This window comes from Symphalangus syndactylus, chromosome 12 (assembly GCF_028878055.3).
Source record: "Symphalangus syndactylus isolate Jambi chromosome 12, NHGRI_mSymSyn1-v2.1_pri, whole genome shotgun sequence".
NCBI classification, from domain to species: domain Eukaryota; kingdom Metazoa; phylum Chordata; class Mammalia; order Primates; family Hylobatidae; genus Symphalangus; species Symphalangus syndactylus.
In genome coordinates this window covers 87,516,943-87,543,166 of record NC_072441.2, presented here as the reverse complement: position 1 = coordinate 87,543,166, position 26,224 = coordinate 87,516,943, and the positions used below count along the sequence as shown (strand labels likewise).

The following is a 26,224-nucleotide window of genomic DNA, read 5'->3' as shown; positions in this document are numbered from 1 at the left end:
GGTCTGGCACAAATGTGGAATTTAGATACTGTACACGGAAGAGCACAGTGAAAGAAGAGACCAACTTTGGGAGGATGAAGGAAAATTTTACACTGGAGCTTCTTGGAGAATGCATTCTGAGCCTTAGTGCCTGGATAATTACTACATATGAACTTAAAGTAATAAATAACAAAATATCTGGGCTCCAAGGGACCTTAGAGACCACCTCCACCAGACTCCCAGTTTTAACAAAGAAAAAATAGAATCTCAGAGGCTGGCAAGTAACTTGGCCCAATCACAGCTAGTTAGCAGCTTGAATATCCAGATCTGTGTTCTATCCATAGTCCCCTCAATTTTGCAGTGAGGGTAAAGGGGAGATAAAAGTGAAATGTGATACTCAAGAACCTAGAAAATCTCTCAGAAAATTTATCTCAAGCTGATCAAGCCCGGATTTTCTATCCATATCAAATCTCTCAGTTTTGAACTCTGAATCACTGGCTTCAATCTCTTGTCTGAAATAAGGGGGTAAATTGCTGTTTAGCCTGATGCCTGAAATGCTGATGTGCTGTGAAGAGCACTGGGGAGAAAGGTGTGGTTAATGTGGTGGAAAGCCTGGTCCCAAGGCTGAAACATAAGATAGACCTTGGGGAGGTGGCAGAGGAAGCATCCTGAAGCAACACCAGGGAGTCTCCTAGGGAAACTTTGCCTGGCCTGTGGCTGCAAGAGAAATCTTTTCTCCATTGGACAGACTTATTCACTACATGAAGCTAAGTGACAAGGGTGTTCACTAGGAATCTGGCCTTTTCTTGCCTCTTTTAAATGATTTTTTTTTAAGTAGAGGAGAGTGTGAAGAAAGGTAATACCAGATCCCTATCCAGAGTTAAAAAAAAAGAGGAAAAAAATGTTTCAGTAATTTCCCTGTTCTTTGTGGCCCAGAAACATTCCTTGGAAAAAATGGGACTTGTGGGTCTCATGGATATTTAAAAGTTTTCTCCCCAGCCACACTTCCTCATACTATTAATTGTTCTAAGGCACGGGTAAGCTACAGGCATCCTGATCTTTCACTGATTTCCATGAATCCACAGCCAGCACCAGCAATATGTTGCCCATCTTCCTTAGTGCTTTCTCTAAGCCCTGAGTATAAATATTTTTGTGGGCAGGGTCATGGGGATGGGGGTAGTGGTGGCAAAGACTGGGTCTCATGTAGGTGCTAAAAGTTCCTAGATTTGTATAAATGTTTGCAATTTACAAAGAACTTTCAAATACAGCCTCTTATTTGATTCTCAGAAGAACTCTAAGAGGTAGACAGGATGACTATTATCTTTTTTTTTTTCACAAATGAAATACTAAAGCCCATGGAGGTATAAAAAGATTTTCCCAGATCGCAAATCTAGAAAGTAGAAGAGTCAGGATTTGAATTGATGTCTTTTTCTGTATGGTTTAGTCTCTTTCTAATGGATGGGTTTATTATAGGCAGAAACTTGGCCAGGTGTAGTGACTCACACCTGTAATCCCACACTTTGTGAGGCTGAGGTGGGAGGATCACTTGAGGCCAAGAGTTTGAGACCAGCCTGGGCAAAATAGCAAGATCCCATCTCTACAAAAAATTAAAAAATAAATCATAGGTCAAAACTTAATCCCATTTACTTCATGACAGAAGAATGAGCCTCCAATGAATATGATGAAGACATAAAATGAAAGGGAAAATAAACCAAAACTGTCTAGTTCTTTTGCCCAAGATCTAATTCAGTCCTGGACTGTTTTCAGAGCTGAGGGCTTTGGTTATTATTATTTGCTGGAATTTCTCCAAAATGCTTGGTTCAGGTGCTGTATAAAGATATAAGTTCAAGATATAAATTTGGGAGGGGCAAAACAATCACAGAGGAATCCTGGACTGTACTTCATCCTGAGAGTCCTATGTCTTGAGACTGTCCCTGATTCTGCCAAGATCTGAAAGTTCATATATAGTAAGCTGAAGAAGAAGCATAAAAATGATCCACCTCACTGGCATCCTCCTATGTCTTTTCATTCCTAGATCACACAATAGTCAAGGGAGGACATTTCCAATCTAGAACTTCATGGTCCTTGCCTTTAGTAGAAAACAAACAAACTGGCAAGACTTGAATACTCAGAAGCATTCTGTTACATGGTTTTATATTTATTTTATTGAAATTGAATGTCTCTTTTACAAATGCTAATAAATGAATCTATTCATTCTCTCATTTATTCAACCAATGTTAATTGAGCACTTACTATTACATGCCACTTAACCAGTTTCACTCAGTTTAATGAAGCATTTCTATAAATCCTTGAGCACAGACGCTTCTATGTATATTACAAGCTGTGTTTGACAATTGAGTAGCAATTGCTGATGCCGGAAAAAAATTAATGTTGCAAATATTTCTTGAGTAATTATATCAGTTGCTTTTGGGGTTTGGCTTAGGATGTGGGTTCAGAAGTTTGAAGCCTTTCCTGGTTCTCTTAATCTTCAAGAGAAATGTGACCTGCTGCTGAGTCGAGATAAATAATCCTGTGTCCACAGCAAACAGAATCGCCACCAACAATGGGATAAAAAATTGTAGCCAGTACTTCTCATGCCGAGCTGTAGTGGAACACAGATGCAATGAGAAACATAATTCATATTGGGAACTGAAGAATGAGGTTCAGAAGTTCATCCTCCCTAAGAGAAAGACCAAGCTTTGTCCTTCATTTTTAGCATGATGTGGCATCCAGAAGCATAGAGAAAACACTCAGATTAACACTAGGTTGTGTTGCTCTGTTGGTGCTCCCTGGAGCCATAGGGAGTCCTAAGCATTTCCTCATAACTCCAGTAGCCAGTGTGCCATGCCCAGCGGAGAAGATCATAGGAAAGATAAACGCCTTCTTGGAAATGACAAGACCAGAATTCACATATAATTAAGGGGTGGAAAGGAGACAAAGTGAGGACAGGGGTCATCAATGCCTATTACTCAATTAATCAATTATTATTTCTTACATGCCTGTTAGGCAAAATGAAGAAATTGCACTAGTTAAATTGCCTTCCAATTCTATTATTTTGTGGTTCTGTTAGTCTGTTTATAAACTGTACTGATTTTTGTGATTATTCTCAAATTATAGAGCCTCAGAATATTACATCCAGAAATCATTTAAAGATCACCTAGACAAGTGATTCTCAATATTGGCTACCCATTACCATTATGTGAAAGACCTGTGAAAAATACATATACCCAGGCTACACTCCAAACCAATTAAATCAGAATCTCAAGAAATGAGACATGAGCATCAATATTTTTTTAAGTTATCAAATGATTCTAATGGAGTCTAGACCAAATATTCTGTTTTATAGATGAAGATACTGGAAGCCTAGAGACAAGTACATAGCACTTTGGTCTCAAATTAGTTAACAGAGAACTGCTGGGACTTAATTATGTATTTTGACCTCATGCTTTTTTAGACATTATTATATACAAAGTGTGTGAAGGAAAAGTCTAATTTTTTCCCTCAAAAGTGAATACTTCACAGGCTCCCTCTCTTATACAGAGTTTGGAGGGAGCAGTTTTTCTTACAGGCCATAGAGGCAGTCCACCTGCCTACCCTCTCTGTATCAAGTCCATTCCCTCCTCCCTCAATACACAGGCACACAGCTTACTGACTTGCTGGTGTCCTTTCCCAGCCCTCCTAAGCTGGAATGGGCTCCTCAAGCTCTTTACATCCTTTTTTCATTCAACTTTGAAACTTTTTCTCAATTTGATAAATGTAAGTGTTCTCCCCAGGAGCAACAGATGACTTTGAGATCAAAATAGTAATCACAATCTGTTATGCTTGGGTAGTGCTTAACAGTTTACAAAGTCATTTCAAAAATATTACCACATTAATCTTCATAAAAATTTCATAGTGTGAGCAGGTATTACTATCACCATTTAACAAGTCAAGACTTTGAAACAGAGATTGAGATATATACTATCACCCAGGTCTCCTCATTGCAAGTCTAGTAGGCTTTCCAGTGTATCACAGGTGCCCCCCTTCTACAAGCTGCAACCGCTCAGGCTCAGATGTCCTCTCTTCCTTCCCCTGCTATGGATGCTTTTCCTTTCCTTTACCAACTCACCTTTTATTACAGTAATGTTGAGGGGCTCAGACTCATAGTCCAGCTGCCACACTTTGCCTGTACAGTAGTAGGTGCCACTGTCTTCAACTGTGGCATTTGTAATGGAGATGTTGTGGTTCTCATACCAGTACTTGAGAGCGTCACCATCCTTGTAATAGATCACTTTGTACACATCCCAGTTCCTCCAACCATGACACCTGAGGAAGAGGGGCTGACCCTCCATCACCACCTCAGCAGAGGCCTGAAGGAGCAGCCAGTCTGAAGAACATTCATTACGTTATTTATTTAACAATAAATGAAGAGAGAGAGAATGAATAGATAAAAGAGAGCCATGCATAGAGCATGTGTCAGAAACTATGAGTTATCATTAACCCACTTTTTGGCTCATAAAGTGGATTTTTAAAGGGCACAAAATAATGCTTAGAGCCTGTCTTCTGTATTGATAAATCCTTTCCCCTCCTGAAAACTCAGTCTGGGGCCACAAAGCCTCTCAGACCTCCCTGCTGAGTCCATACATGGAACACTTGAAAGCCAGAATTCCTTTCAGATCTTCTGTTGCTAGTTCTAGTTAATTAGGGAAAATAAACAGTCTTTCTTGGGAATTTTAGCTTAGGAAAATGTCTATTTTATCCTCTCTTACCTTATAGAAACTTCCCAGTTCTAGTGTTAATTATAGTTGTCAAAAAAAACTTCTTCAAAACATGTATAATTTAAATTAATTACCTATGTAATTCTTTATTTAATGTCCTCTTCCCATATAGCTCTATGCTCCAAGAAGTCAGGGACCCTGTCTAGTTCTACATTCTATTCTGAATGCCCAACACAATATTTAGGAGTTGGTAGCAGTACTTAGGGGTTGGTAGGTACTCAACAAATATTTGTCACTGAGTCAGTTAAAGACAAGAATCACATTCTATGATTAATGCTTTTGTAAAAATTAAAAAGCATTAATTAAAGGAGAATTTTGAAAGGAAATATCTCTAGCATAATAAGCATAATTAATTTAGGACCAATCTTTGAGGACTTCTCTAGAACCTACTCAAGGAAATAAAGAAGCTATTCTACATTGCTTTAGTTTGTGTTTGGAATTTACATATGGAGGTTGAAACATTTTTTTTCACTCAAGAGAAAAATATAGAGTACAAAAGAGACCTATTGGTCACTATTCAAAATCATTAGTTTGTTTATTCAACATTTGCTGATTAAACCACATGTGCCTAAGCTTGCTATGCTAATTGTTGGCAGTAGGAGTGATAAAAATGAAACAAGCATGAAATATGTGTTCTTAAGTAACAATAGAGGACATAAGGAAATGTACCCAGATATGTTTCACAACGAAGAGTACAACCTAATATTCAGGTCATGGCATATGGATTATGCAGAGCAAAACTTTAAGTCAAACCTTTTGATCCTATTCCAGATACACAGCTCTTTGAAATGTTCACATATATGTCATATTGTTTGACCACATAATATATACCTGAATCTAGGCAGAAAAGATAGAGGAAAATAGGGTGGAGGAATAATATTGAGAGATGACTAGAATATTGAAAGAAGGCATGCGAGTAATCAAAAGGGAAGGGGGTAGAAGAAAAGAGATGCAGGGGTCTTTTTTATTTATTTATTTATTTATTTATTTATTTATTTATTTATTTATTGAGACAGAGTCTTGCTCTGTAACCCAGGCTGGAGTGCAGTGGTGTGATCTCAGCTCACTGCAACCTGCACCTCCTGGGTTCACACCATTCTCCTGCCTCAGCCTCCCGAGTACCTGGGACTATAGGTGCCCACGACCACGCCCGGCTAATTTTTTATGTATATATTTTTTAAGTAGAGATGGAGTTTCACCATGTTAGCCAGATGGTGTTGATCTCCTGACCTTGTGATCCACCTGCCTCGGCCTCCCAAAGTGCTGGGATTACAGGCGTGAGCCACGGTGCCCAGCCGATGCAGGAGTCTTAAAAATGAGAGGCCTTGAATCCCACCCTGGTGTCCTAACCCTTGGAATAACCTGTTTTTTCCTATCTTCAGATGAGCCATCCCTTATATGAGAGATCTGTATTTCCATATCCCTGGAACTTACCACTGAAGACTTCCAGGTACACAGGTTCACTCTCTTTAACTTGTTGGTGCTGACATTTGTATTCTCCACTGTCCTCAAAACTGGCATTCACAATATTCAAACTTGAATTTGTCTCTTCTGAAAGGCTGCCATTGTGGAACCATTTTGTGGAACTGACTTCAAAGAAATTGTTCCCATTACATGTAAGAGTCACATTCTCTCCTTTAAATATTCGATTCCATGGAGGGTTCAAGGAGACCATAGGTTTCTGAGGGACTTCAAGAAGATAAAAATATGAAAAGAGATGTAGAGAGAAAAAAAGTCATTGAAAACTGTCTAGGCTTAAAAGTACAAATGAAGCAATATTCTGACAATCTGGTCAACCTGTCCTTATTCTGTTGGTGATAAGACCCTGTTTTGATTTCTAAGGGAAGGAGAAAATAGTATTAGTGCCCCAGGGAGTGCCCAACAGAGGGAGAAAGACAGGACACATATGCAGGAGATTTAAAGACAAAGAAACCAGTTCACTATGTGATTTGAGCTGACTCACTCTACTTCTGTTCATTTCGATTCAGTATCTGTAAATGAGGACTGCAATCTCTTTTCAGGTAGAAACACTATCTGCCATGTTCAACCATTGCTACATTAAACATTTATTATGTGAATGAATGAGTGAATTATGGATGGATAAAGTTATTGGACTGGATGAAATATAAGGTTTCTCCAAGCTCTGAATATTTATGACTATTTAATTGTAAGTATATACAGAGTGAAAAACATATGTCAGTTCCAGAAAGTAGTGAGAGGCACTAAGAAAGTCAGTCTTGAATGGCTTCCTGGAACAAGGGGATGTAGTACAAATTTGAACAGAGACCAAAGAAGTAGATACATGGTGATAACAAAAGGGTGATATAGTCAGAAGAGAACTGGACTTAGATCCAAGGAACTTATGTTGAAATCCAGTTCCTTAGCCATGTAACCACCAGAAAATCACTGAGTTTCAGCATCTTCAATTATAAAATGGCAATAATAATAATGTAATTATTGAGTGAGATCATACCAAAGTGTCTAGGAGAGAGAATGAGACATGTATATGTGCAACAGACATGGTTATTGACTAAAACAGAGGAGAGAATGACTTGAGAGAATGCAATGAATCAGGGAAAAAAAGAAAGACAAGGCAAGGTGGAGAGGGAAAGTAGGCTGGCCTACTTTCTACTCATTAGAAAGCAGAAATGATGGGACGAAGAAAATAGTGAGAGGAAAGCAATGCCCAGACATGTTGAAACACCAAGGGAACAAGAACAGAGGACTCACCTGTTAACACGACATCTGGAGCTGCAAAAGTCCAGAGAGGATACGTTAGTGTCCAGCAGTCTTCTTTATCACCAGAGGACTAGAATCTGGGTGTGGGGATAAGACCTGCATCCGTGGAATTTTAAGGACCAATCATCCTTTTCAGGAATCAGAATCAGGGGAAGAAAGAGCTTCTTTCTGTCCTCTACCCTCATTTCCTTGGTAGGAAATTTGCACTCTGGAAGATGCCAGAGCAAATGCAAAGAACCAAGCTTTCAGTCTGGCTTCCTCCTCAGGTGTTGCTCAGCCCACTTGCCTCTGCTTTCTAGCTTGGCACCACTACAGAGTCCCTGGGAAATGCCCAATAGTTTGCACATATCCTAGAAAAAGTCACCACCCAAACAGTAAAGGTTCCTACCCCAGCTGCTCCCCAAATTCATTTGAGCCTCCCTGGGAGGGGTAATCGAATCTCTACTTACCGAAGAACAGTAAGGCTACACACAGTAGAGTAGGGGATTCCATGGCAGGAGCCATCTTCTTCATGGGCTCCTGGTGCTGACTGTGCTGGAGAGATCTAAGGCTTCAAATATAGGCTTAAAACCAAAAAGCAGAAGGAAATGTTTTCTGTATCATATCTGGTTAACCCATCAGCTGTGCCTGGTTTTGCTTCTTTCTTTAGAGATAATATTCAGGATGGTGCCAAACTGGGCAATTTAATATTTACCCACTTACTCCACTCCCTATCCCACCTCCACATATACACCTGGAATCTGGTGAGAGAGAAGCATAGGTCTAGCACAATCACAAGCCTTTCTTAATCTGTCAATCAGTGTACAGCTATTTAGTTTACAACTTAGAAAAGTGGGATGTAAGGGAGGGCAGAATAAAACAGCAGCAACTAATTACTGAATACCAAACATATGCCAGGTGTTATCCTAAATAAACCTGAATTTCATTTATTTTTCACAATAATCCTATAAAGCACATATCATCACTATCTACATTTTATAAATAGGAAAACTGAATCTTATTGAGGTTAAGTAACTTGTCTTGGGATGCCAACTATTAAATAACTAATTTGGGGTTCAAACACATAAAATCTAACCCCTAAGTCAAACTCTTAGTCATATGATGTACTGTTTATACATATTCAGGAGCATGGCTAGCAAAGACTGAATTCTTTTGGGATTCACCAGAGCTACCAACACTTTTCTTGTTTAATTTCCTGCTGATCAGTTAGTCCACAAATCCACAAATTTTCATCTGATTCACTGATGATCCGCTGTCTGACCAGCCAAATTGGAAACATTTTCAGAGACTCCTTTTTCTCTACTGTGCCCTAATCTGGCTCAGAATCCGGGAAGGCAGACGTTAAACCATTACTTACGGGGATCTAGGCCATATAATTTATTTTATTTTACTTCCTAGCTTTTGTTTACTTTTAATATTATGATTTCCCAACACGATCACCCTTTCTCCTTTAAATACACAGCAGGGCCTTTCCCCAGGATTCCTTTACTAATTCTTCTGTTTTTTGTCTCTAGGTCAAGGCCAACCTTCTTCCAGGATCTGATATTAATGATAATACTGGAAATGAAAACTCTATTAATGTCTATAGTGGCTTGTCATTTGCAAAGATTGCTTTTACATGAGTGCTCTATTTTATCTGTACCAAAACTCTGAAGAAGACAGGGACAATATACTTAAACCCACTTCACATCTGAAGCACTTGAGGAACTATTCTATCATACCTCGCTCTTCCCCACAGACTGCTGAATTAAGTCTATTGAATGAAACCAGTCATTCCACATGAAGATCTAACCAAAACCTTTAGCTTTCTATGGAATTAGAAAATATAGGACTAAAAAGGTTAATAAATAGGAATTTAAGTTTCAGATAAGAAAGATTAGGTACTGAGCCCAGGACATGCTATGTTTTAGTGACAGACCTTAAAGGGAACAGCAAGTTATTTTGAAAAGTACAAGTTGTTTGTGTTTAAAGCTCTGAATTCAAATGTTCCTAATCTTTCTGTGATTGAAGGTTACCTGTAAAATAGGGACAATAATGGTATCCAGGTCATGGTTATATTATGAGATTTAATAAGATGAAAAAGAAGTAAAATGCATTGCACAGCATCTGGCATGTAAAAGATGGTCAATAAATACATTTTTTGCCTTCTTTATTACCATTATTTATTAAAGACTTATAGGAGAAATATGAATTTTGACTGGATTAAAGTTGTCAACCTATATAGTATGTTTAATTTGATAAACAGCATCTTATGCTAGTTTAGTATATCTACACCATGTCAATCCTCTCCATGGTCACGAAGAAGAGAGCATAGTAAGGAAAGAACAGAATGCAGAAAGTTGTTGGATAGGATTGGAGAAAAGAAGGAGGAGGAAATAGGGAAGATGTAGTTTTTAAGATGCTGTCAGAGGGCAATATTTGAAGCCCTAAGCCCTGGAAGAGACGGGGAAAGATTCTACTTTACCACTTTGTTGAGACTTTGCCAGGGGAAATTTGGGTTCCCTTTTCCTAGGACAGTGAACCTATAATCAAATTGTCCCTCAGAGACAGTCATTTTACCATGACTCAAATAGTCTATTTAAAGGCTTCCTCTGAAGTCGTTGTCTAAATAGCTCCTACTTAGATGGGAGATGGAGCAGGGATCATCGAGAGGTACTATTCCTAGTTCGGAGAGTATAAGCTTTGGAGTTAGAGAGGCCACTTTCATTTCTAAAGCTTTCTGAAACTTTGGCTTTATCATTCTAAAGCTTTTGCTTAAATGTCTGGTATTGAAATAAAGGAAGTGCTTTGGTAGCAGTAACAGCAAAAATGTAGCAGTCCAATAAAAGCAGCTCATTAAAGCCTAAAAAGCAAACCAAACTACCCATCTTCCCAGCCCAGCCCCCACCCCAAAAAAGCAAACCATTAACAGCATCGGAAAGAAAAAGCCATACCCTAATTTCCATAGCATATAACTACAGGTACCCAAAAGAACAGAACAAGAACGCAGAAGGAACACATTAACACTAAGATTAAACAAGAGCTCTATTCCTCCCTGGAAGAACAGGCTGATACACAGTTGAATTCCACAGGTTTTTTATCTTATATATAAAAAAATGTCCTTCAAGTTTCATATCCATTATCTGGGTGGAGTGTGCTGCTACTAATTTATCATACCCAGCCTGTCCACATCAGGAACACGTGTTCACTGAAATCAATAGGGTGTGTCTAAATTTCAGTTCTTGCTTCTGATTCTGGGTACAGGCATGCTCAATACATAAAGAGTATCACTATGCCCAAACTTGGACCTGTTATTTGATGTTGGGAGCCTTAATCTATATTTCATTTTGCAGCAGTGGAAAAATGAAACAAATAGCTGTACATGAGCTACAGGGCCTGAGGACTGTGAGGTGCCCCTGCAACTGGATCCAGCGTGAGAGGCTTTTGGCAGGAAGTTTTGTGTTTCTGGACATGCCTGGCAGAGGGAGGATCAAGGCTCAGCCTATACAGTGTGTTAGCCTTTGTGTCCTTCTCCAAAATTGGGAAGCAGAAAAACGAAATCAATCTGCTGGCTTCTTTCTCACTCTCAAAGTTCTCTAAAACGAGGTGAGGTCCATATAAAATTGAATATGAAATGATGAAAGTGCAAAATGCCTGTCTGCTCATGATATTTATGTACCTAATAAATGTTGATCTCTCCCTGAGGATCAAATACAAGGCTAACTATGCAACATGTCTTATCTATTTTCCTCCCACTACCAACTCTATGTAGTTAAGAATAAGGAAATCAAAGCATGAAGAGGTTAAGTAACTTGTCCCAGGGCACACAGTTGCTATGTAAAGGAATTAGAATTTGAACCTGGCAATATGTCTTAAGAGCCCATGCTCATGACCAGATAGATGATTGATTGATAGATAGATAGACAGATAGATAGATAAAGATATCTTTATTCATTGAGTCTACACTTTGTGATTAAGTGCACATGGATTCATAGTCCTCATACAGAAATTCTTTGGATTCCAAGGTTCCATAACCCACAAATAGGAAATCACTGATCTAAACCAACTTTCTGTTCTACAAGTTCCCTTTCTTGATTCAGGCCATGACATCTCACCTCACAGCCACACAATGTTGGTACTGTTGGCATGATAGCTATGTATATTTCATAGAAATGCCTAAAAAGAAGAAAGGAGAGAAGGATTCTTTCCTTTTTCCTCTATGTTATTAGGGCCAGGAGGATATCAGCTGCAACTACTTTCTTTTGCTACCCTAAACACGAGTTTCTGCTCAAGAAAGAACATCAATAGCAGATGCTGACTGCCTGTTAGATTTTCACAAGAAAGTCAGTGGCTTTAATATTTTTTACGTCTTGTCTTGACCTGAATGGGTCTAAAAGTAATAAATCCAAAGGAAATAAATGGAAACTCCCAGGACTACTAAAGAAGAGAGTGAAAAGGGAGGTTCTAGTTTCCTTTAAACAACCAGCTCTCAGGTGAACTCATTACCATGGGGAAGGCACCAAGCCATTCATAAGAGATCTGCTTCCATGACCCAAACACTTCCAACTAGGCCCCACCTCCAACATTGGGGACTACATTTCAACATGAGATTTGGAGGGGACAAAACATCCAAGGCATATCACTGAGCATAATCTACACTCTTTTATAGTGCATAGGTGTGGGTATCTAGATATCAAGCTACCTGTCTTCAAGATATGTAATCAGCCACTCACACTTTGCTGATGAAGCATCTTTGTGGTGTCTTGTAGTTAAGGGTACAATCTGAACCATAAGGTGCACTCAAACAAATTGATCATGACCTCTGCCTCATAAATAGTATAGTCCAGCCAAGAAGCCCAGAGGGCTTCAAACTTACTTTCATGTCTTCCAACAGATACACATGTTAAGTGAGCTGACATTTTCTTCATAATGGGGAGAACAATATTATAAGCCCACTGAGGAAGATCCTTAAGGAAAGTTGTAGTATAAAAAAGTTTTCCTTCTTTAAAAAAAATTTATTTTGAGACTGGGTTTTACTATGCTGCCCAAGCTAGTCTCAGACTGCCAGGCTCAAGTGATCCTCCCACCTCAGCCTCCCAAGAAGCTGGGATTACGGGGGTGTGCCACCATACCCAGTTAAAAAAAATACCAGAATATTACACTAAATTTTTAAAAATTAAAAGAATAAAAATAAAAATTTAGCCATAGATAATTTAAAGAAATTAAGTGCAAGATTAATTAAGAGTTCAGGCTAGGAACAAGCTCTCAAGTTTGAGTCTCGGCTGTGACCACTCAAACTCTCCTTGCCTCAGCCTTCTCACCAGTAAAATGGAGATAGTAATAGTACCTACCTTAAGGGTGGTTGCCAGCATAAAATGAGTTAATGTGGTGAGGTGGTTAGCACAGAGCATATATTAGTTTTCATGAGTATTGTAATTATTTTGCAAGAAGCCTTTGGTTAGACTTGAGAGCAGCAGAGAGAGAGCCTCCTTTCTCATCCTCCTGTTCTGTCCTTAGGATGAAGAACCTGGAAGGCCACTGGTGGGTCCGGAAGGCAAAACCTTGTTCTCAAAGGATGCAGCCAGGATCACACAGCAGTAGTCATGTCAATGAGACAGACATCATCACACACATAACCACACCCACACCTCCAACACACGCATGCCTGAAGAAGTGGAGTTAGGAAGTTTGAAGATCATTTTCAGGTGTGGTACTAGACAGAGAAATCTCCATTGTGCAGTCAGCCCTCAAGTCAAATGTAGCGTAGGCCAGGTTTATTTTATGCTTCTTTACAGAATTAGACAGTTTCAAAATGGAAACAGAAATCTCTTAAAGGAATCCTTTTATGCTGTTAACAGATAAGGATGAGAGATCTTAGCCCAGACCAGGACATTTGCATTTTAATAGGCAACTTTTGAAGACCTAATTTTTCAGGACTCTGGCTAAACAGTTCTGTGACCTGTGTGTTTCTAGTGGGTGAAAGAGGGTATGAGTGAGGATGGGAAAAGTGGGAGGGGCAGGAGGCATTCTGAACATTTCTCATCATACTCTGTGTTACCACCTACAAAAGGCCTTTACGAAATGTAAGTTTATGCATGAGAATGTATGTATGTGTATTGAGGGTTGCTTGTTTCAATGATGAGTATACAGGAGACATTTGTAGCATTAGCAGGCAAACAAATGCCCCGCAATACTGAAGGCAGCCTTGCATACTAAATAATTGGCCTGATTCTGCACATCTTTTCAATGTGCAGCCAGATATTTTATAATTATCTGAGCCTTAAACACGACTGTGAAAAATAAACACAAAAGCGTCTTTTGCACTTCTCATATATATACTGTATTTTACAGAAAAGAAACTACCATGTATATTGAGGAAAGATTATTCTTGGCTTTTACTGGAAAAACATCCTTGAATTTTTCACTGTTTCAGAAAATCAGATCACCTGTAGCTACACTGTTCATGATATTTGTGTCACCAATACCTTATTCTCATATCAGTCTGTTTTTGTAGCACTCATATTCATGAAGGACATATTTTCTTATTATAATGTTATTTCACTTTATTTCTTCTTTATATTAAAACTGGGAATTTTACTGATTTAAAAAATATATGTGTGTGTAGGTAGCAGAGGTAGATCCAGTTTGAGGCCCTGAAACTTAAACAGTTTAAGGGGGCCTCCTCAAAAAATCCAGTAGAAATTTTTGAATACAATATTAGATATTAGAATTACTATTTAGGACAAGAAAATTAATCACAAAAGGTTAAAAATATACCAGCTGACAAATGACATAAACATTGTGAAATTCATCAAAAAGTAAACAGATATTCCACTATCCTCTTCTTTTTCAAAATATTGTTGTTACATGCTATTTGATCTCCTCTTCCTCAGACAGAGATATTGTAATATCATTTTTATAGACAAACTAGAAATATAATTTATACTTTTCTCTAGCATCATTGATCACCATTTATTTTCTATTATTGATTGTTGGGGGTGCATAGAGTATGCAATTTCACAGCAATATTCTCACTGTTTGTAGTATGGTTACAGGTTTATGCCTTACAAACACAGGAATAAATGCATGCTATCAAATGTGATCTGATAGGATTGAAAACCACTGCTAAATTCTGATGAAGAAAAAAGGGCCAGAGAAACATAGAATAGGGGCCCTGATGTGCAGTTTCCAGTGATATTCATCACAGTTTTTCCTTTGTCTCTTCCAAAACAGGAAACACTTGCAGATTATCATAGAGGTTCAAGAAAACAAATGAATATTGAGTGTCTGTGATTAGAATATTAGACTGAATATTAGAAATAGATGCAGTGACATAAAATTTGGGACATTTTGGTGGCCATTCCCATAGAAAAGTGTTTATTATAATTAGGAATTTGTAAGTTTTTTAATTAGAAAATTTGTACATGTTTCATTGATGATAAATAAATGAATATAAATATGGATCATTCAGATGACCATTTCATAACCAAAAATTGCATCTTTATTTCAACATCTACATTTCCATTTTTTTGTTTGCAATTTACAACTGTATCTAGTGACTGACAAATTAAGTCATGCTGCACCTATGAATGAGGGTTTTATGTTGTTCAAATAGAGACAGGTGGACAAAAGAAGGAACTGAAACAAGGCCCACCCTAGAATAGGCTGCCAAACACAGAACAACCCTCTTTATCATAGGTAATAGCACAGTCACGTGGCAGAAAGATATATGAAGAAAATCTTCTCTGCATGACCCAAGGGGTAACAGTTAATTAGAAGTCTATAGTAGAGAATGTAAAATAAATAATTTTTTATATTCTCAATTCCTAAATTGAATTTATACCAATCAATCATATATTTCAATAATCTCATGATGCCAATTTATCTTTAAGAGAAAAAAGATAACTTCAGAATTATCAAGGGCTATCTCATTAAAGTTAGCATTTGAGCATAGTTTGCTGGTAGAATTTTGGCTAATTATATTTTCTAATTTTTTAGAATGAGCAAACTATGTCTTGAAGTTTATTAATAGTGTTTTTATAGCATACTTTTCCAAACAGGCAATCTCTGAGCTTGAATTATTATGGACAAATAAAGAAATGGCTTAAATATAGATACAGACCTGTTACTTGATCTTTCTGTCACTAAACCTAACACAAAAATTTAGTTTCAGCATAGGAACATTCTTCATCATATATTTTCATTTTTTTGTTCAACAAGTATTTATATTCCAAGCACTCTGTCATTTGCTGGTGATACAAGAGAGATAATAAGCAGACAAGATCTTTTCCCTTGGGGAGTAGACTTTCTATTGGAGAAAACAGAAAATAAGTAAGTAAACAGAACAGTGACAGCTTGTGACTAACATTTGTAAAAAGTAAATAATGTTGCTCCATAGACGTACAAGGGCAAGGGCAATCTGCTTTAAATAGGGTTAAGAAAGGCCATTTGATGAAAATGACTTTTAAGTAGAGGCTTAAAGTATGAGATAGGATGAAACAAGAAAAAGGATGAAACAAGACAAAGGCTGGAACAAGAATTTTCAAGCAGTGGGAAGTTGAAAGTCCCCATAAAAAGAAAGACTTTGGAGAATTGTAGAAATTAAGAGAAGGACATTAGGGCTGAAGCATAGCGAGTGGAAGGCCAATGGCATAAAACGAGATTGGAGATACACATAGGGGCCAGATCATGAGGGCCTGGCAGAGCATGAAAAAGTGTTGGGATTTTATTTGAAAGCTAGGAAAGAGCCACCGTACTGTGTGAAGCAAAAGAATGCACACACACACACACACACACACACACACACAGTGTGTATGAATATATATATATATATTCCCCTGCTTAATACAGTTTGATGGCTCTTCATGTATGTCTTAGTCTATTTTCTGTGGTTATAACTGAATACCTGAGACTGAAATTTATAAAGAAAATAAATTTATTTCTTAAAGCTCTGGAGGCTGTGAAGTTCAAGGTCAAGGGGTCTATCTGGTGAGGACATTCTTTATTAGTGGGGACTCTCTGCAGAGTCCCGAGGTGGCACAGGGCATCACATGGCAAGGGGGGGCCTGAGCATGTAAGCTCTAGTCTCTCTTCCTCTTCTTTTAGAGCCACCAGTCTCACTCCCATGATAACCCATTATTCAATTAATCTATTAATTCATAATTAGGTTAATCCATTCATGAGGGCAGAATCTTTATGAACCAATGACCTCTTACAGGTCCTCCTTCTCAATACTGCCATATTGGAAATTAAGTTTCAGCACAAAGTTTGGAGGGGATAAACACTCAAACCATGGACATGTATATGTATAGTATATGTGTATACACACACATTCTTTCAATGTCTAACAATCTATCTGTATATAGATAGGTATGTTGTCATGTAATCTGTAGGTTTTTTGAGCAGACATCGGGAAATGGTTAAGAGTCAAAATATGATGATAGATGGTCTAGAGAAGTGGTAGTATAGATAAAGAAAGGTTGATGGGTTTGAGGTATATATTGGGGTGATATTAATGGGACTTACTGACAGATTGGAGGGCACAGAAAGTATAAAATATAATTCTTAAATTTCTGGCTGTAATAACTGGGTAGACAGTAATTACATGGTGAAGACAGGAGGTACTAGATTTAAGGGAAGTACTAGAATTGGGGGAGAAATCAACCAAGTGTTCCGGTTGGGAAGTGTTTTAGTTTGAAGCATCTTTATTGTATCTAAGAGTTTGTGCTAAATAGGCAGTTACAAAAAAATGTTGGGAGACCAGTAGAAATGTCCATATTAGAGATTTAAAGTAGAGAAAGTAGAGAATCACTGGCATAGTTTAAAGCCACTGAGTAAGATGAGGTCAGCTGAAGAGAGAGAAAAAGAAATTAAGCAACAGAGAAAGTCTCAGAGCAGAACTCTAGGAAATTTCAATATCTTGAAGATGAGTATCAGAAGACCCAGAACAGAGCCTAGAGAAAACAACTGGTAAGGTAAGAAAACTCTCAGGGAATTATGTCAGTAAAGCCAAGAAGAGAGTGTAATTCTAGAGGAAATGGTTAATTACATTGAATCTTGTTGAGAGGTGAAGTAAAATGGAGAATACAATTATCCTCTGAATCTAGCAATATGGAAGTTTTGGGGACTTTAACAATGGCAATTTCAGTGGAATAATATGTGTAAAAACCAAACTGAAGTGGGCTAAAAAAGTGAATAGGAATTGAGGAAGTATAGGCAACATGTGCGGACAATGTTCTGAGAAGTTTTGCTGTGGGATGGTGGTATAGGAAGATGTGGGGTTAAGGGAGGATTCTTGTTTTATATAAGATGCTGGATTGTATTTGTTAGCTAACAGGAGTAATTCAGTAAGCAGAGAGGGAATAAGGGAAGCACAAGTTAAATAATTGAAGAAGTTAAGCCCTTGCATAATCAAGAAAAGAGAAGTGGCTTTCGCTCATTCAATTTAAATCTTTCTTGAACATAACACAGGTGTTTCTGCCATAACATGTAACACATATTTATTTTTTAAATTGTTTTGCATTCTGCAAAATAACTAAAACTAACAAGTCTTTGAGAGAAAAAAAGACTGTTACAGATCATGCAAAACCCATAATCAGTGCACTAACATAAACATTAGTATTTCTACCAAATGAACTATGCAGTTAAAAAGATATGTTAAATTTGTAATAAATAAAATTAACAGTAAATCTAGGACTTGATCATTTTCAAAAGTTGGTGGAAGAAGAAGACAAAGAGAAAATACACAAAAGCAGGGGAAAACCAGAGAATAAACATGCTCAAGATACACTTGTGGTAAAACTAAGCCAAGAGAAAACCTTGAAGTGAATAGTTACTGTGCAGAATCTTCTATTCCTTGCCATGTTCCACTGTGCTAGTAAGATTTGTGTTAGCTGTTCCTTGGTAGTTCAAAATATTAACTTGCTAGAAAAAATCTTGTTTCAACCAACTTCAATGTTATATTGACATTATTCCTTGGCTTGCCAATAGCATATAGGCTAATTTGCATTTCAGAAAAATGCATTATATCAGAGAAACTGCAATGTATTTCTTGATTTGTTAAGCAGTTGCCATGTGCATAGCAATATATGGAATACTGTATAGAATACAAAAATGCAGAAAAAGGGAGTTCCTCCAAACCACAATGACTTTATTGAAAACTTGATTTCCATAAGCAGGAAGAATAATGGAGAAACTAAGATGTGTTCTAATAAAAAATAAGCACAGGTAACTGTTAATATTTTTTGAACACTGACTGTATTCATGCATTGTGCTTTATCCTACTTAATACTCGCAGGAATCCTATGAAATAGGTACTATCAGCATCCTTGTTTTTAATGAGGTAGAGAGGTTTAGATTATACAACTAGTGAATGGAAAAGCCAGGATTTGAAGCTTAGAGGTCTGAATGGTAGGGATCTTAAACATGAGGAAGAAAGGCATGCAACAAGGTGCTCCAGCACTTTGGCCACAACATTTGGGATAACTTAATTATTCCCTCCAATAAGCTGAGAGTTTGTAGCCATTTTTTGACTTAAACTTTATGAGGCAAGATACTGATGGATAATCTGACACTGCTAGGGTTTGCAGGAAAAGGAAGGTTAGAAGTAATGGACCTGAGAGAGAGGGTGCCAGGAGTTAGCCTCCATTGTGTGGCACCTACTTAAGTACCCCTGAGTTAGGTGGGCATAAAGGAAGTGACAAGAACTTAAGCCATATTGTCCCTCTCCCTCAAAGGGGACACTCTGGGTGAGGGGAACTCTAATAACAAGAGGCTCTGGAGTGGGCGGCCTGCAATGATAGCAGAGGAAAGTAGAATTGATTGAACCATAAGTGAATAGGTCATTCTTTTTGCTGTGCAGATGCGTAGGACATAGTTCTTCTGGAGAACCTGAAAAGGTATTCCCATGAGAGCACCTATATTTGAATCACTGCAAATGAGAAAGAACAATTAATAATGCTAGAGAAATGGTGACAACTAGCAAAAAGTTTACACTATCACAATCTGACCTCCACTTATGAGGTAGTGTTCACACAGGAATAGCAGTTAAAACAAAACAAGGAGCAGACAGCTAATACAGCATGGAGAGTTGCTTTCTTCTTCTTACTCTCAAGGAAGGGGTTGATATCGGGAAGAGGGAGGGATGTGAGTAGTGTGGCCATCACCCTTTACCTCCCAACACATAACAAGCCACTGGAGCCATAAACTTACCCCATGCTCGGTGGTAGACAGGTGGAGGATGCTGGAGACTGAAAATAATTTTGAAAAGAAGATAAAATTAAATTGATTAATTTTATAAAATCAAAATCAATTAGATTTGATTGTGTCTAATAACTCCAATGAGACTGTTTTAGTAGCAAAAAGTGATTAAAAGATTATGGAATTAGTCTAAGAAGTCATCAAGGGAGCCTCCTACCCATGAAGAATGGGTCCACAGCAGTAGTAGTAATTTCAAAAATTGATGATTTCATGTATACACCTCACAAGTTGAGATTTCTTTCAACACAGTTGTGTGTATGAAATGGAAAGATTGTACTACAAGTGTGCTAAGGTCCTCTGCAGGCCCAACATCTAGATGTTTTCTGGCAATTAGAATTGTAGGAGTTCAGGAAGATGACAGTTCAGTTACTTGAACAATTTGGTCCTAAGGTGGCTTCTAAAGAGCAGTGACTGCTACTGGCTAGTTGATGAGTCCTTCATTCTCCTATCTGGCCTGCCAGGTTGACAGTTCAAGATCTGTAGTAACCTTGCCTTCTGTGCCTCTGACTCTGAGCTGGCAGAAAAGAAAGAGCAGCAGGAGGTGGTGATAGATTTGAAAGTGGAAGTCAAAGAAAGAAAGGAGTTGGAAGCAGAATAGTGGAAAGATGGCAGGACTGACAATAACCGTGGGATATTTGTTAAAAGTGACTTAGGGAAGACATGTTATTTCCAGTTTCCTAATCAGTTTTTATCATAAGTCTTAAAGTATAGGAAAAATGTTAAAAAGGAAAGGACCATAGACATAATCAATTTAAATTTCTTCATTTTAGGGATTGAGAAGCCCGAACCCCTCAGAATGTTTTGTGAGAATTATATATCTAAGCAATTAATTAGTGGAAAATTCAGTACTAAATTATGACGCTCCTGTTGCTGTTTCTGTTGCTGCTTTAGTTGAAGATACAGGACTGAGGAAAGGATAATAGAACAGGTGCCCTCAAGGATTATTATAGTCCATCATGGGGAGAAAGTCAATTAAAAAGTGAACAAATTATTGAACAAAATATACCAGGTAGTAACACAGAGAGAATTAAATTATAATGATGAGATAGAGTGAGTGGATGGTTAAAATATTTAGGTTAATCACATACTGAAATGATAAGAGTGCAGTAGAGCTCTGTTGACAACCCAGGTTAACTGAATTACCAGAGTAAATGACATTCACCATCTCCTCTGCAGCGCAGACTGACAGATGCACACTACATGCTAAATGACCACATCTAGTAAACTCTAATAGAAACACCGGGAGATAGTAGTGTCGCAAAACCAAGGCAGAAGAGCATTTCGAGAGGGAGAGTGATTAATAGTGTTAAATGTTTCAGTTATGAAGTAGGGAAAGAATCAAGAACAGTCCGATGAATTTGGTAATTAGAAAAATTTTGGTGTAGCCCCCATGATCCAGGGTCTGTGTCTCTACCATGCAAGCCCTAGATCTCAATGGTAAACTCACTGGAGCTGAACAGTCTCTGAGACATTACTCAAACTTACAAAATAACTCAGAATGTGAATGTATTCATTTTTAACAGTAAATGTACCAGTCATTTCCATATGGTTTTCACTTCCTGGTGAATGTAAGCAATTCATATATTAAAATGCATGCCAGGAGATTACTTATTGTTCCCATATTACTCCATTCTTACCTTATCATAGCATGTATCACAATATATGAAAATTGCATCTTTCCTGGTCTAGCTCCTTATCACATCCTCATTGAAGTCAGTGACTATATTAGTTTAGTTCATTGCTCTTTATCTGATACTTAGCACAGCAGAGAGCATGCTTAGATTTTTAATATGTATTTATTAGAGAGGCAAATGAGCAATTAACTCATTGATTATTATATCAAGATGTTACAACCTAATAAATCATCCTTTCCTTCCTCAGAGGCAAGTCTTTATCTATCTATTTGCACACATACACATATGTAACACACATATATAATATATAATTACATATTTATATATAAATATACATACATATATAAATATGCCTATACATATATAATATATTATAGATTTATATATAATATATGAAATAATATATATAACTATGCATATATAGACATCTATAAATATGTTTATCTACATATACATATTTATATATATGTATTTCTAAAAGAGCACTAGAGAATGCTGGACAACTCTTTATCTCCAATTATTCATCCTTTGTGGAAACCACCAATCTTGTCTTTGCATCTGTACTTAGGAAAACCAGCATCCAGGACATACTCTTTAGTTAATTTCTATGGTAATGAGTATCACAGAATATTTTCTTTTATGACCGATGGCCTGCCAGTCCTCTCAAGAATATGTAAAGTATGGGAAAGAGATGGACTTCTAATACTCTTTCTACAATTCTAACCACAGAATATTTCACTGTAAATTTAATTAACTAGAAATACAGTATAATAGAGTCAACGAGTAAAAACGAGCTGAAATTCTTTGTGCCACCTTAGCCACATGGCTAAAGAAAAGAGAGTCTTCTTTGCCCTGCCTTTTACAGTGTGTTTGTGAACCAAAACTCTTGTCCTCTCAGAAGCCACAAGCAATTTGGTCTTACACGGCACATCCATGGCTATGTAGTTGGAAGCATGGGTTATTTTGAAATGTGTTATTCAGAATTTGTGGCCAGCATGGAGGGAAATGAAAAAATGCCCTAGATTTTTCAATTGTGCATCATTCTTTTCTCTTTTGGGCACCATCGTTTACCCTTTATTTCTAGAGAATTAATCTTTTTTACTTAGGAAATCACTTATAAACTTGCTTCATTTTGCAGGTACTGCCTCCTTCCCCTATAATATATTCCTGACATCTCATATATCTGCTAATTATAGGACATAAGCTTGCTGGATTATGACTATTTGTAGTCAGAATAGTTTCTTTCACTGGATGTAATAGAATACACACTAGATCAGAATTAGAAGATTGAGGTTTAAATTCCAATTTTACTCAATTTTAGCTTGCACCCCAAGCTAACTGGTGAAAGAAACTTCTTCTATATAAAATAATTCCATTGACTAAATGTAAAAGAAATGGCAGGATTAAGAAAGCACTGTTTTGCAACTCATAATTTTAAAAAATGATTTAGGCCGGGCACGATGGCTCACGCCTGTAATCCCAGCACTTTGGGAGGCCGAGGCGGGCGGATCACGAGGTCAGGATTTCGAGACCATCCTGGTTAACATGGTGAAACCCCGTCTCTACTAAAAATACAAAAAATTAGCCAGGCGTGGTGGCGGGCGCCTGTAGTCCCAGCTACTTGGGAGGCTGAGGCAGGAGAATGGCATGAACCCGGGAGGCGGAGCTTGCAGTGAGCCGAGACTGCGCCACTGCACTCCAGCCTGGACGACAGAGAGAGACTCCATCTCAAAAAGAAAAAAATGATTTAGACAAAAGTTATCAATAAATTAAATGATAAAGGTTGATGGGATCCATTTGAATGGAGGAGCAAGCTGTTGCCACCTGAAATATTGATCAATTAGCTTTTGTGCATGCATTTAAATTTTATTTATTTATTCATTTATTTATTTATTTATTTATTTTGGTGGCAGGGTCTCACTCTATCGCCCAGGCTGGAGTGCAGTGGCATGATCTCAGGTCACTGCAACCTCTGCTTCCCGGGTTCAAGCAATTCTCCTGCCTCAGCCTCCTGAGTAGCTGGAGTTACAGGGGCACACCACCACGTCCTGCTATTTTTTGTATTTTTGGTAGCGATTGTGTTTCACCATGTTGGTTTGGCCAGGCTGGTCTTGCACTCCCGATCTCAAGTGATCCGGCTGCCTTGGCCTCCCAAAGTGCTGGGATTACAGGCATGAGCCACCATGCCTGGACTAAATTTTATTTTTTAATTGACAAATAATAATTGTTTGTATTTATGAGGTACAATGTAGTATTTTGAAATCAGCTTTGATTAGAGTAAGACAACAAAACAGTATGTGTCTCCTGATTAGAGTTCCCAGATAAAATGCAGAATGCTGCACTAAATTTGAATTTCAAAAAACAATAAATAATTTGTTTATTTTGTATATTCCATGCAATATTTGTAATATATTTCTCCTAAAAATTATGCTATTTATTTAAAATTAAAATTTAGCTGGATGTCCTGTATTTTTGTTAAATCAGACAACTTTACTTGATTATCAAATTTATAATTTATATATATATTAAACTGATATATATGCCAAATTTTATGTGTGTTTTTACATATAGTTTAATATAGTCCATAGTTTAATATACTATGTTACAGGTTATAGTATATCCAGTTTAATATATCTAATATAATTTAATAAGTTGAACCTGAATCTAATTAAGCCTTTAAAACTAATTTCCAATTTATAAAAAGTACAGAAGTTATAACAAATTTAATGATACTATGAGTAAATGCCATCTAGAAAGTAAGATTTTGACCTGGCTTTTTAATGTGTAAATGTGACTTTTTAAAATATGGGGGCAATGGGATGTTGAAATACCCTTGCCCTCCAGGCAATATTTGGTAATGTTTAGAGACATTTTTTATTTTCTCCAATACAGTGGGAAAAGAGAGAAGGATGCTACTGGCATCTGTCCTCTGGGTGGGTAGAGGCCAGTGATCCTGCTAAACATCTTGCAACACAGAAGACCATCTCCCCTCCTAACTCACCCCACACCCACACACGTACACACACGACAAAAATTAGCAGGTTCAAAGTGTCAATAGCGCCACTGTTGAGAAACCCTAGTCTAGACTCAAAAAAACTTTAACGAGTTACAATCAAATGCAATAAGCAGTGCTCACTTGAATCTTGATTCAAACAAACCATATTATTATAAAGAGCATTCCTGTAATAAAAGGCAAGGCAACTGTTTAAAAATTATAATGTAGGAAAATGTTTATTGATACGGGAAAGTTTCAAAATGCATTGCTAAGAGAAAAAATAAACTGGATATAAGGAAGTTTGTATAGCATGATTTCACATTATTAAAAAGAAGAAAGGCTACAAAAGTAATAATCATCCTATTTTTACCATAAACATAAATACGTGTGTGTATACACAGGTGCACACATATGAATGCATAAAAGATTAGAAACCTATTCATCAAAATGTTAATGATGTTGATTTCTAAATTGGAAATCACAAGTGATTTACGTTACATTATTTTTCCTTTTCTGTTTTTTCTATAATGAACAAGCATTATGTTTGTAATCAGAGAGAAAACAGGGCCAATTCAGAATTTAAAAATTCTTAGTTTGGGTTGAAGGCCCTTGTGGCCTTGTCCCCGTTTACAGAGTGGCTGAAATGTTACTCAAACATCTCCCATGGGTGCAGAGACTATATGAATGGAGAAGGATGTGCTGAGACAGAAATAAAACTTACTGGAAGTTCATGGCTGTTTCATTCCCCCTCCAGCAGGATCAGAGAATGAACCAAAGGGAGCACAAGGAAGGGCTCTGACAAGGTCTTCTCCCCTTTCCCAGTGTGGTGTGGGTGATGGATATCCCTAAATGGAAAAGTAGGGCTGAGATGTATGTCATTGAGACTCAAGGAAATTTGTTGTAGGCTGAAGTGGGACGACAGATGTCCCAGCCTCTATAACCTTTTGATTACCCTGATATTATTTATATAAATAAGTTTCAGGAAGCTAGCTGCTCTCCAATACTGAGAAACTGAAATTTAATGTCCTGCCTTTGTACGCTTACCCAGTATTCACGTGGTTTACTTTATTAAAACTCAATGCAGTATTAGTTTCTACACTCCAACAATCCCCAACAGTCAGTAGGCAAATGAAAACATCTCCTTCATCAGCGACCCACATTTCTAATGAAACCCTTGAGACCAGCCTTCAGGTTCTACCTTCCTTACCTCTTAGTAGCATGGAGGAATTCTCAAAAGGATGATCTCAGGAGACTTGGGGCAGAGGGATTCTCTTCTCCTCGGGGAAAATAAATATACACCGCTCTTGAAATCTGCAGTTTAAGAGACTGTATTTTTTTCCCTGGGCCACTTCTCAGGCCAAATGAGCCAATGCCCCGAGCCTCAGAAACATAGCAACAATTTGAGGCTCTCTTTAATATTAGAGAGAACTGGATTTTTCTCATTTTGTGTGTTTTCGCTTTCCCTTGTAAATGCCTCTTGAACACAAGGTTTTTTCACCTGCTTTCTGTGAGTAGACTCAGTCCTTTCACGCCTTTTAAAGATCTCTATCTGGAAAGTGCTTCCTTCTCCTTCCTATTGCCAAGGTCAGAAGCAGCGAGTGCTTTTGGCAGAAGTAAATGAAAATGAAATACCATGTGCATTTTTCAAAATCTTACTATTTTCTCTGTATGGTTTTCAGCATTTGATTGGTTATATTGAATCTCATGTCCATTAAAATTATATTTCTTCATGCTTGTCTTGCTGTGATAATGGATTGAAGGACATGAAATTTAGCAGAGACATAATGTTCTTCAAATATTTGAAATACAATCATATTGAAGAGAAAATAGAAAGTGGAATGATGTGGGAGGTGGTAAGTTGCAAGGAGATAAATATCAAGTTG

The 26,224-nt window shown here is 37.5% G+C and overlaps 1 protein-coding gene across 3 annotated transcripts; it reads right to left on the bottom strand.

Moving 5' to 3' along the window:
* Positions 1–2,126: 2,126 nt before the first annotated feature.
* Positions 2,127–25,870, bottom strand: FCER1A (Fc epsilon receptor Ia). 3 transcript variants are annotated; one of them, XM_063628162.1, is made up of 7 exons: positions 25,549–25,870; positions 19,665–19,702; positions 7,925–8,038; positions 7,467–7,487; positions 6,171–6,425; positions 4,088–4,345; positions 2,127–2,581 (listed from the first exon to the last, which is right to left on the bottom strand). In XM_063628162.1, the coding sequence occupies exons 3-7, from the start codon at positions 7,986–7,988 to the stop codon at positions 2,397–2,399; spliced, it is 783 nt and encodes a 260-aa protein (XP_063484232.1). In that variant the 5' UTR covers positions 7,989–8,038; positions 19,665–19,702; positions 25,549–25,870; the 3' UTR covers positions 2,127–2,396. The 3 variants fall into 3 exon arrangements, with proteins under 3 accessions (XP_063484232.1, XP_063484233.1, XP_063484234.1); XM_063628163.1 differs by lacking the exons at positions 19,665–19,702; positions 25,549–25,870 and having other exon boundaries at positions 6,171–6,326; positions 7,925–8,008; XM_063628164.1 differs by lacking the exons at positions 6,171–6,425; positions 19,665–19,702; positions 25,549–25,870 and having other exon boundaries at positions 7,925–8,008.
* Between the last annotated feature and the right edge of the window lie 354 nt (positions 25,871–26,224).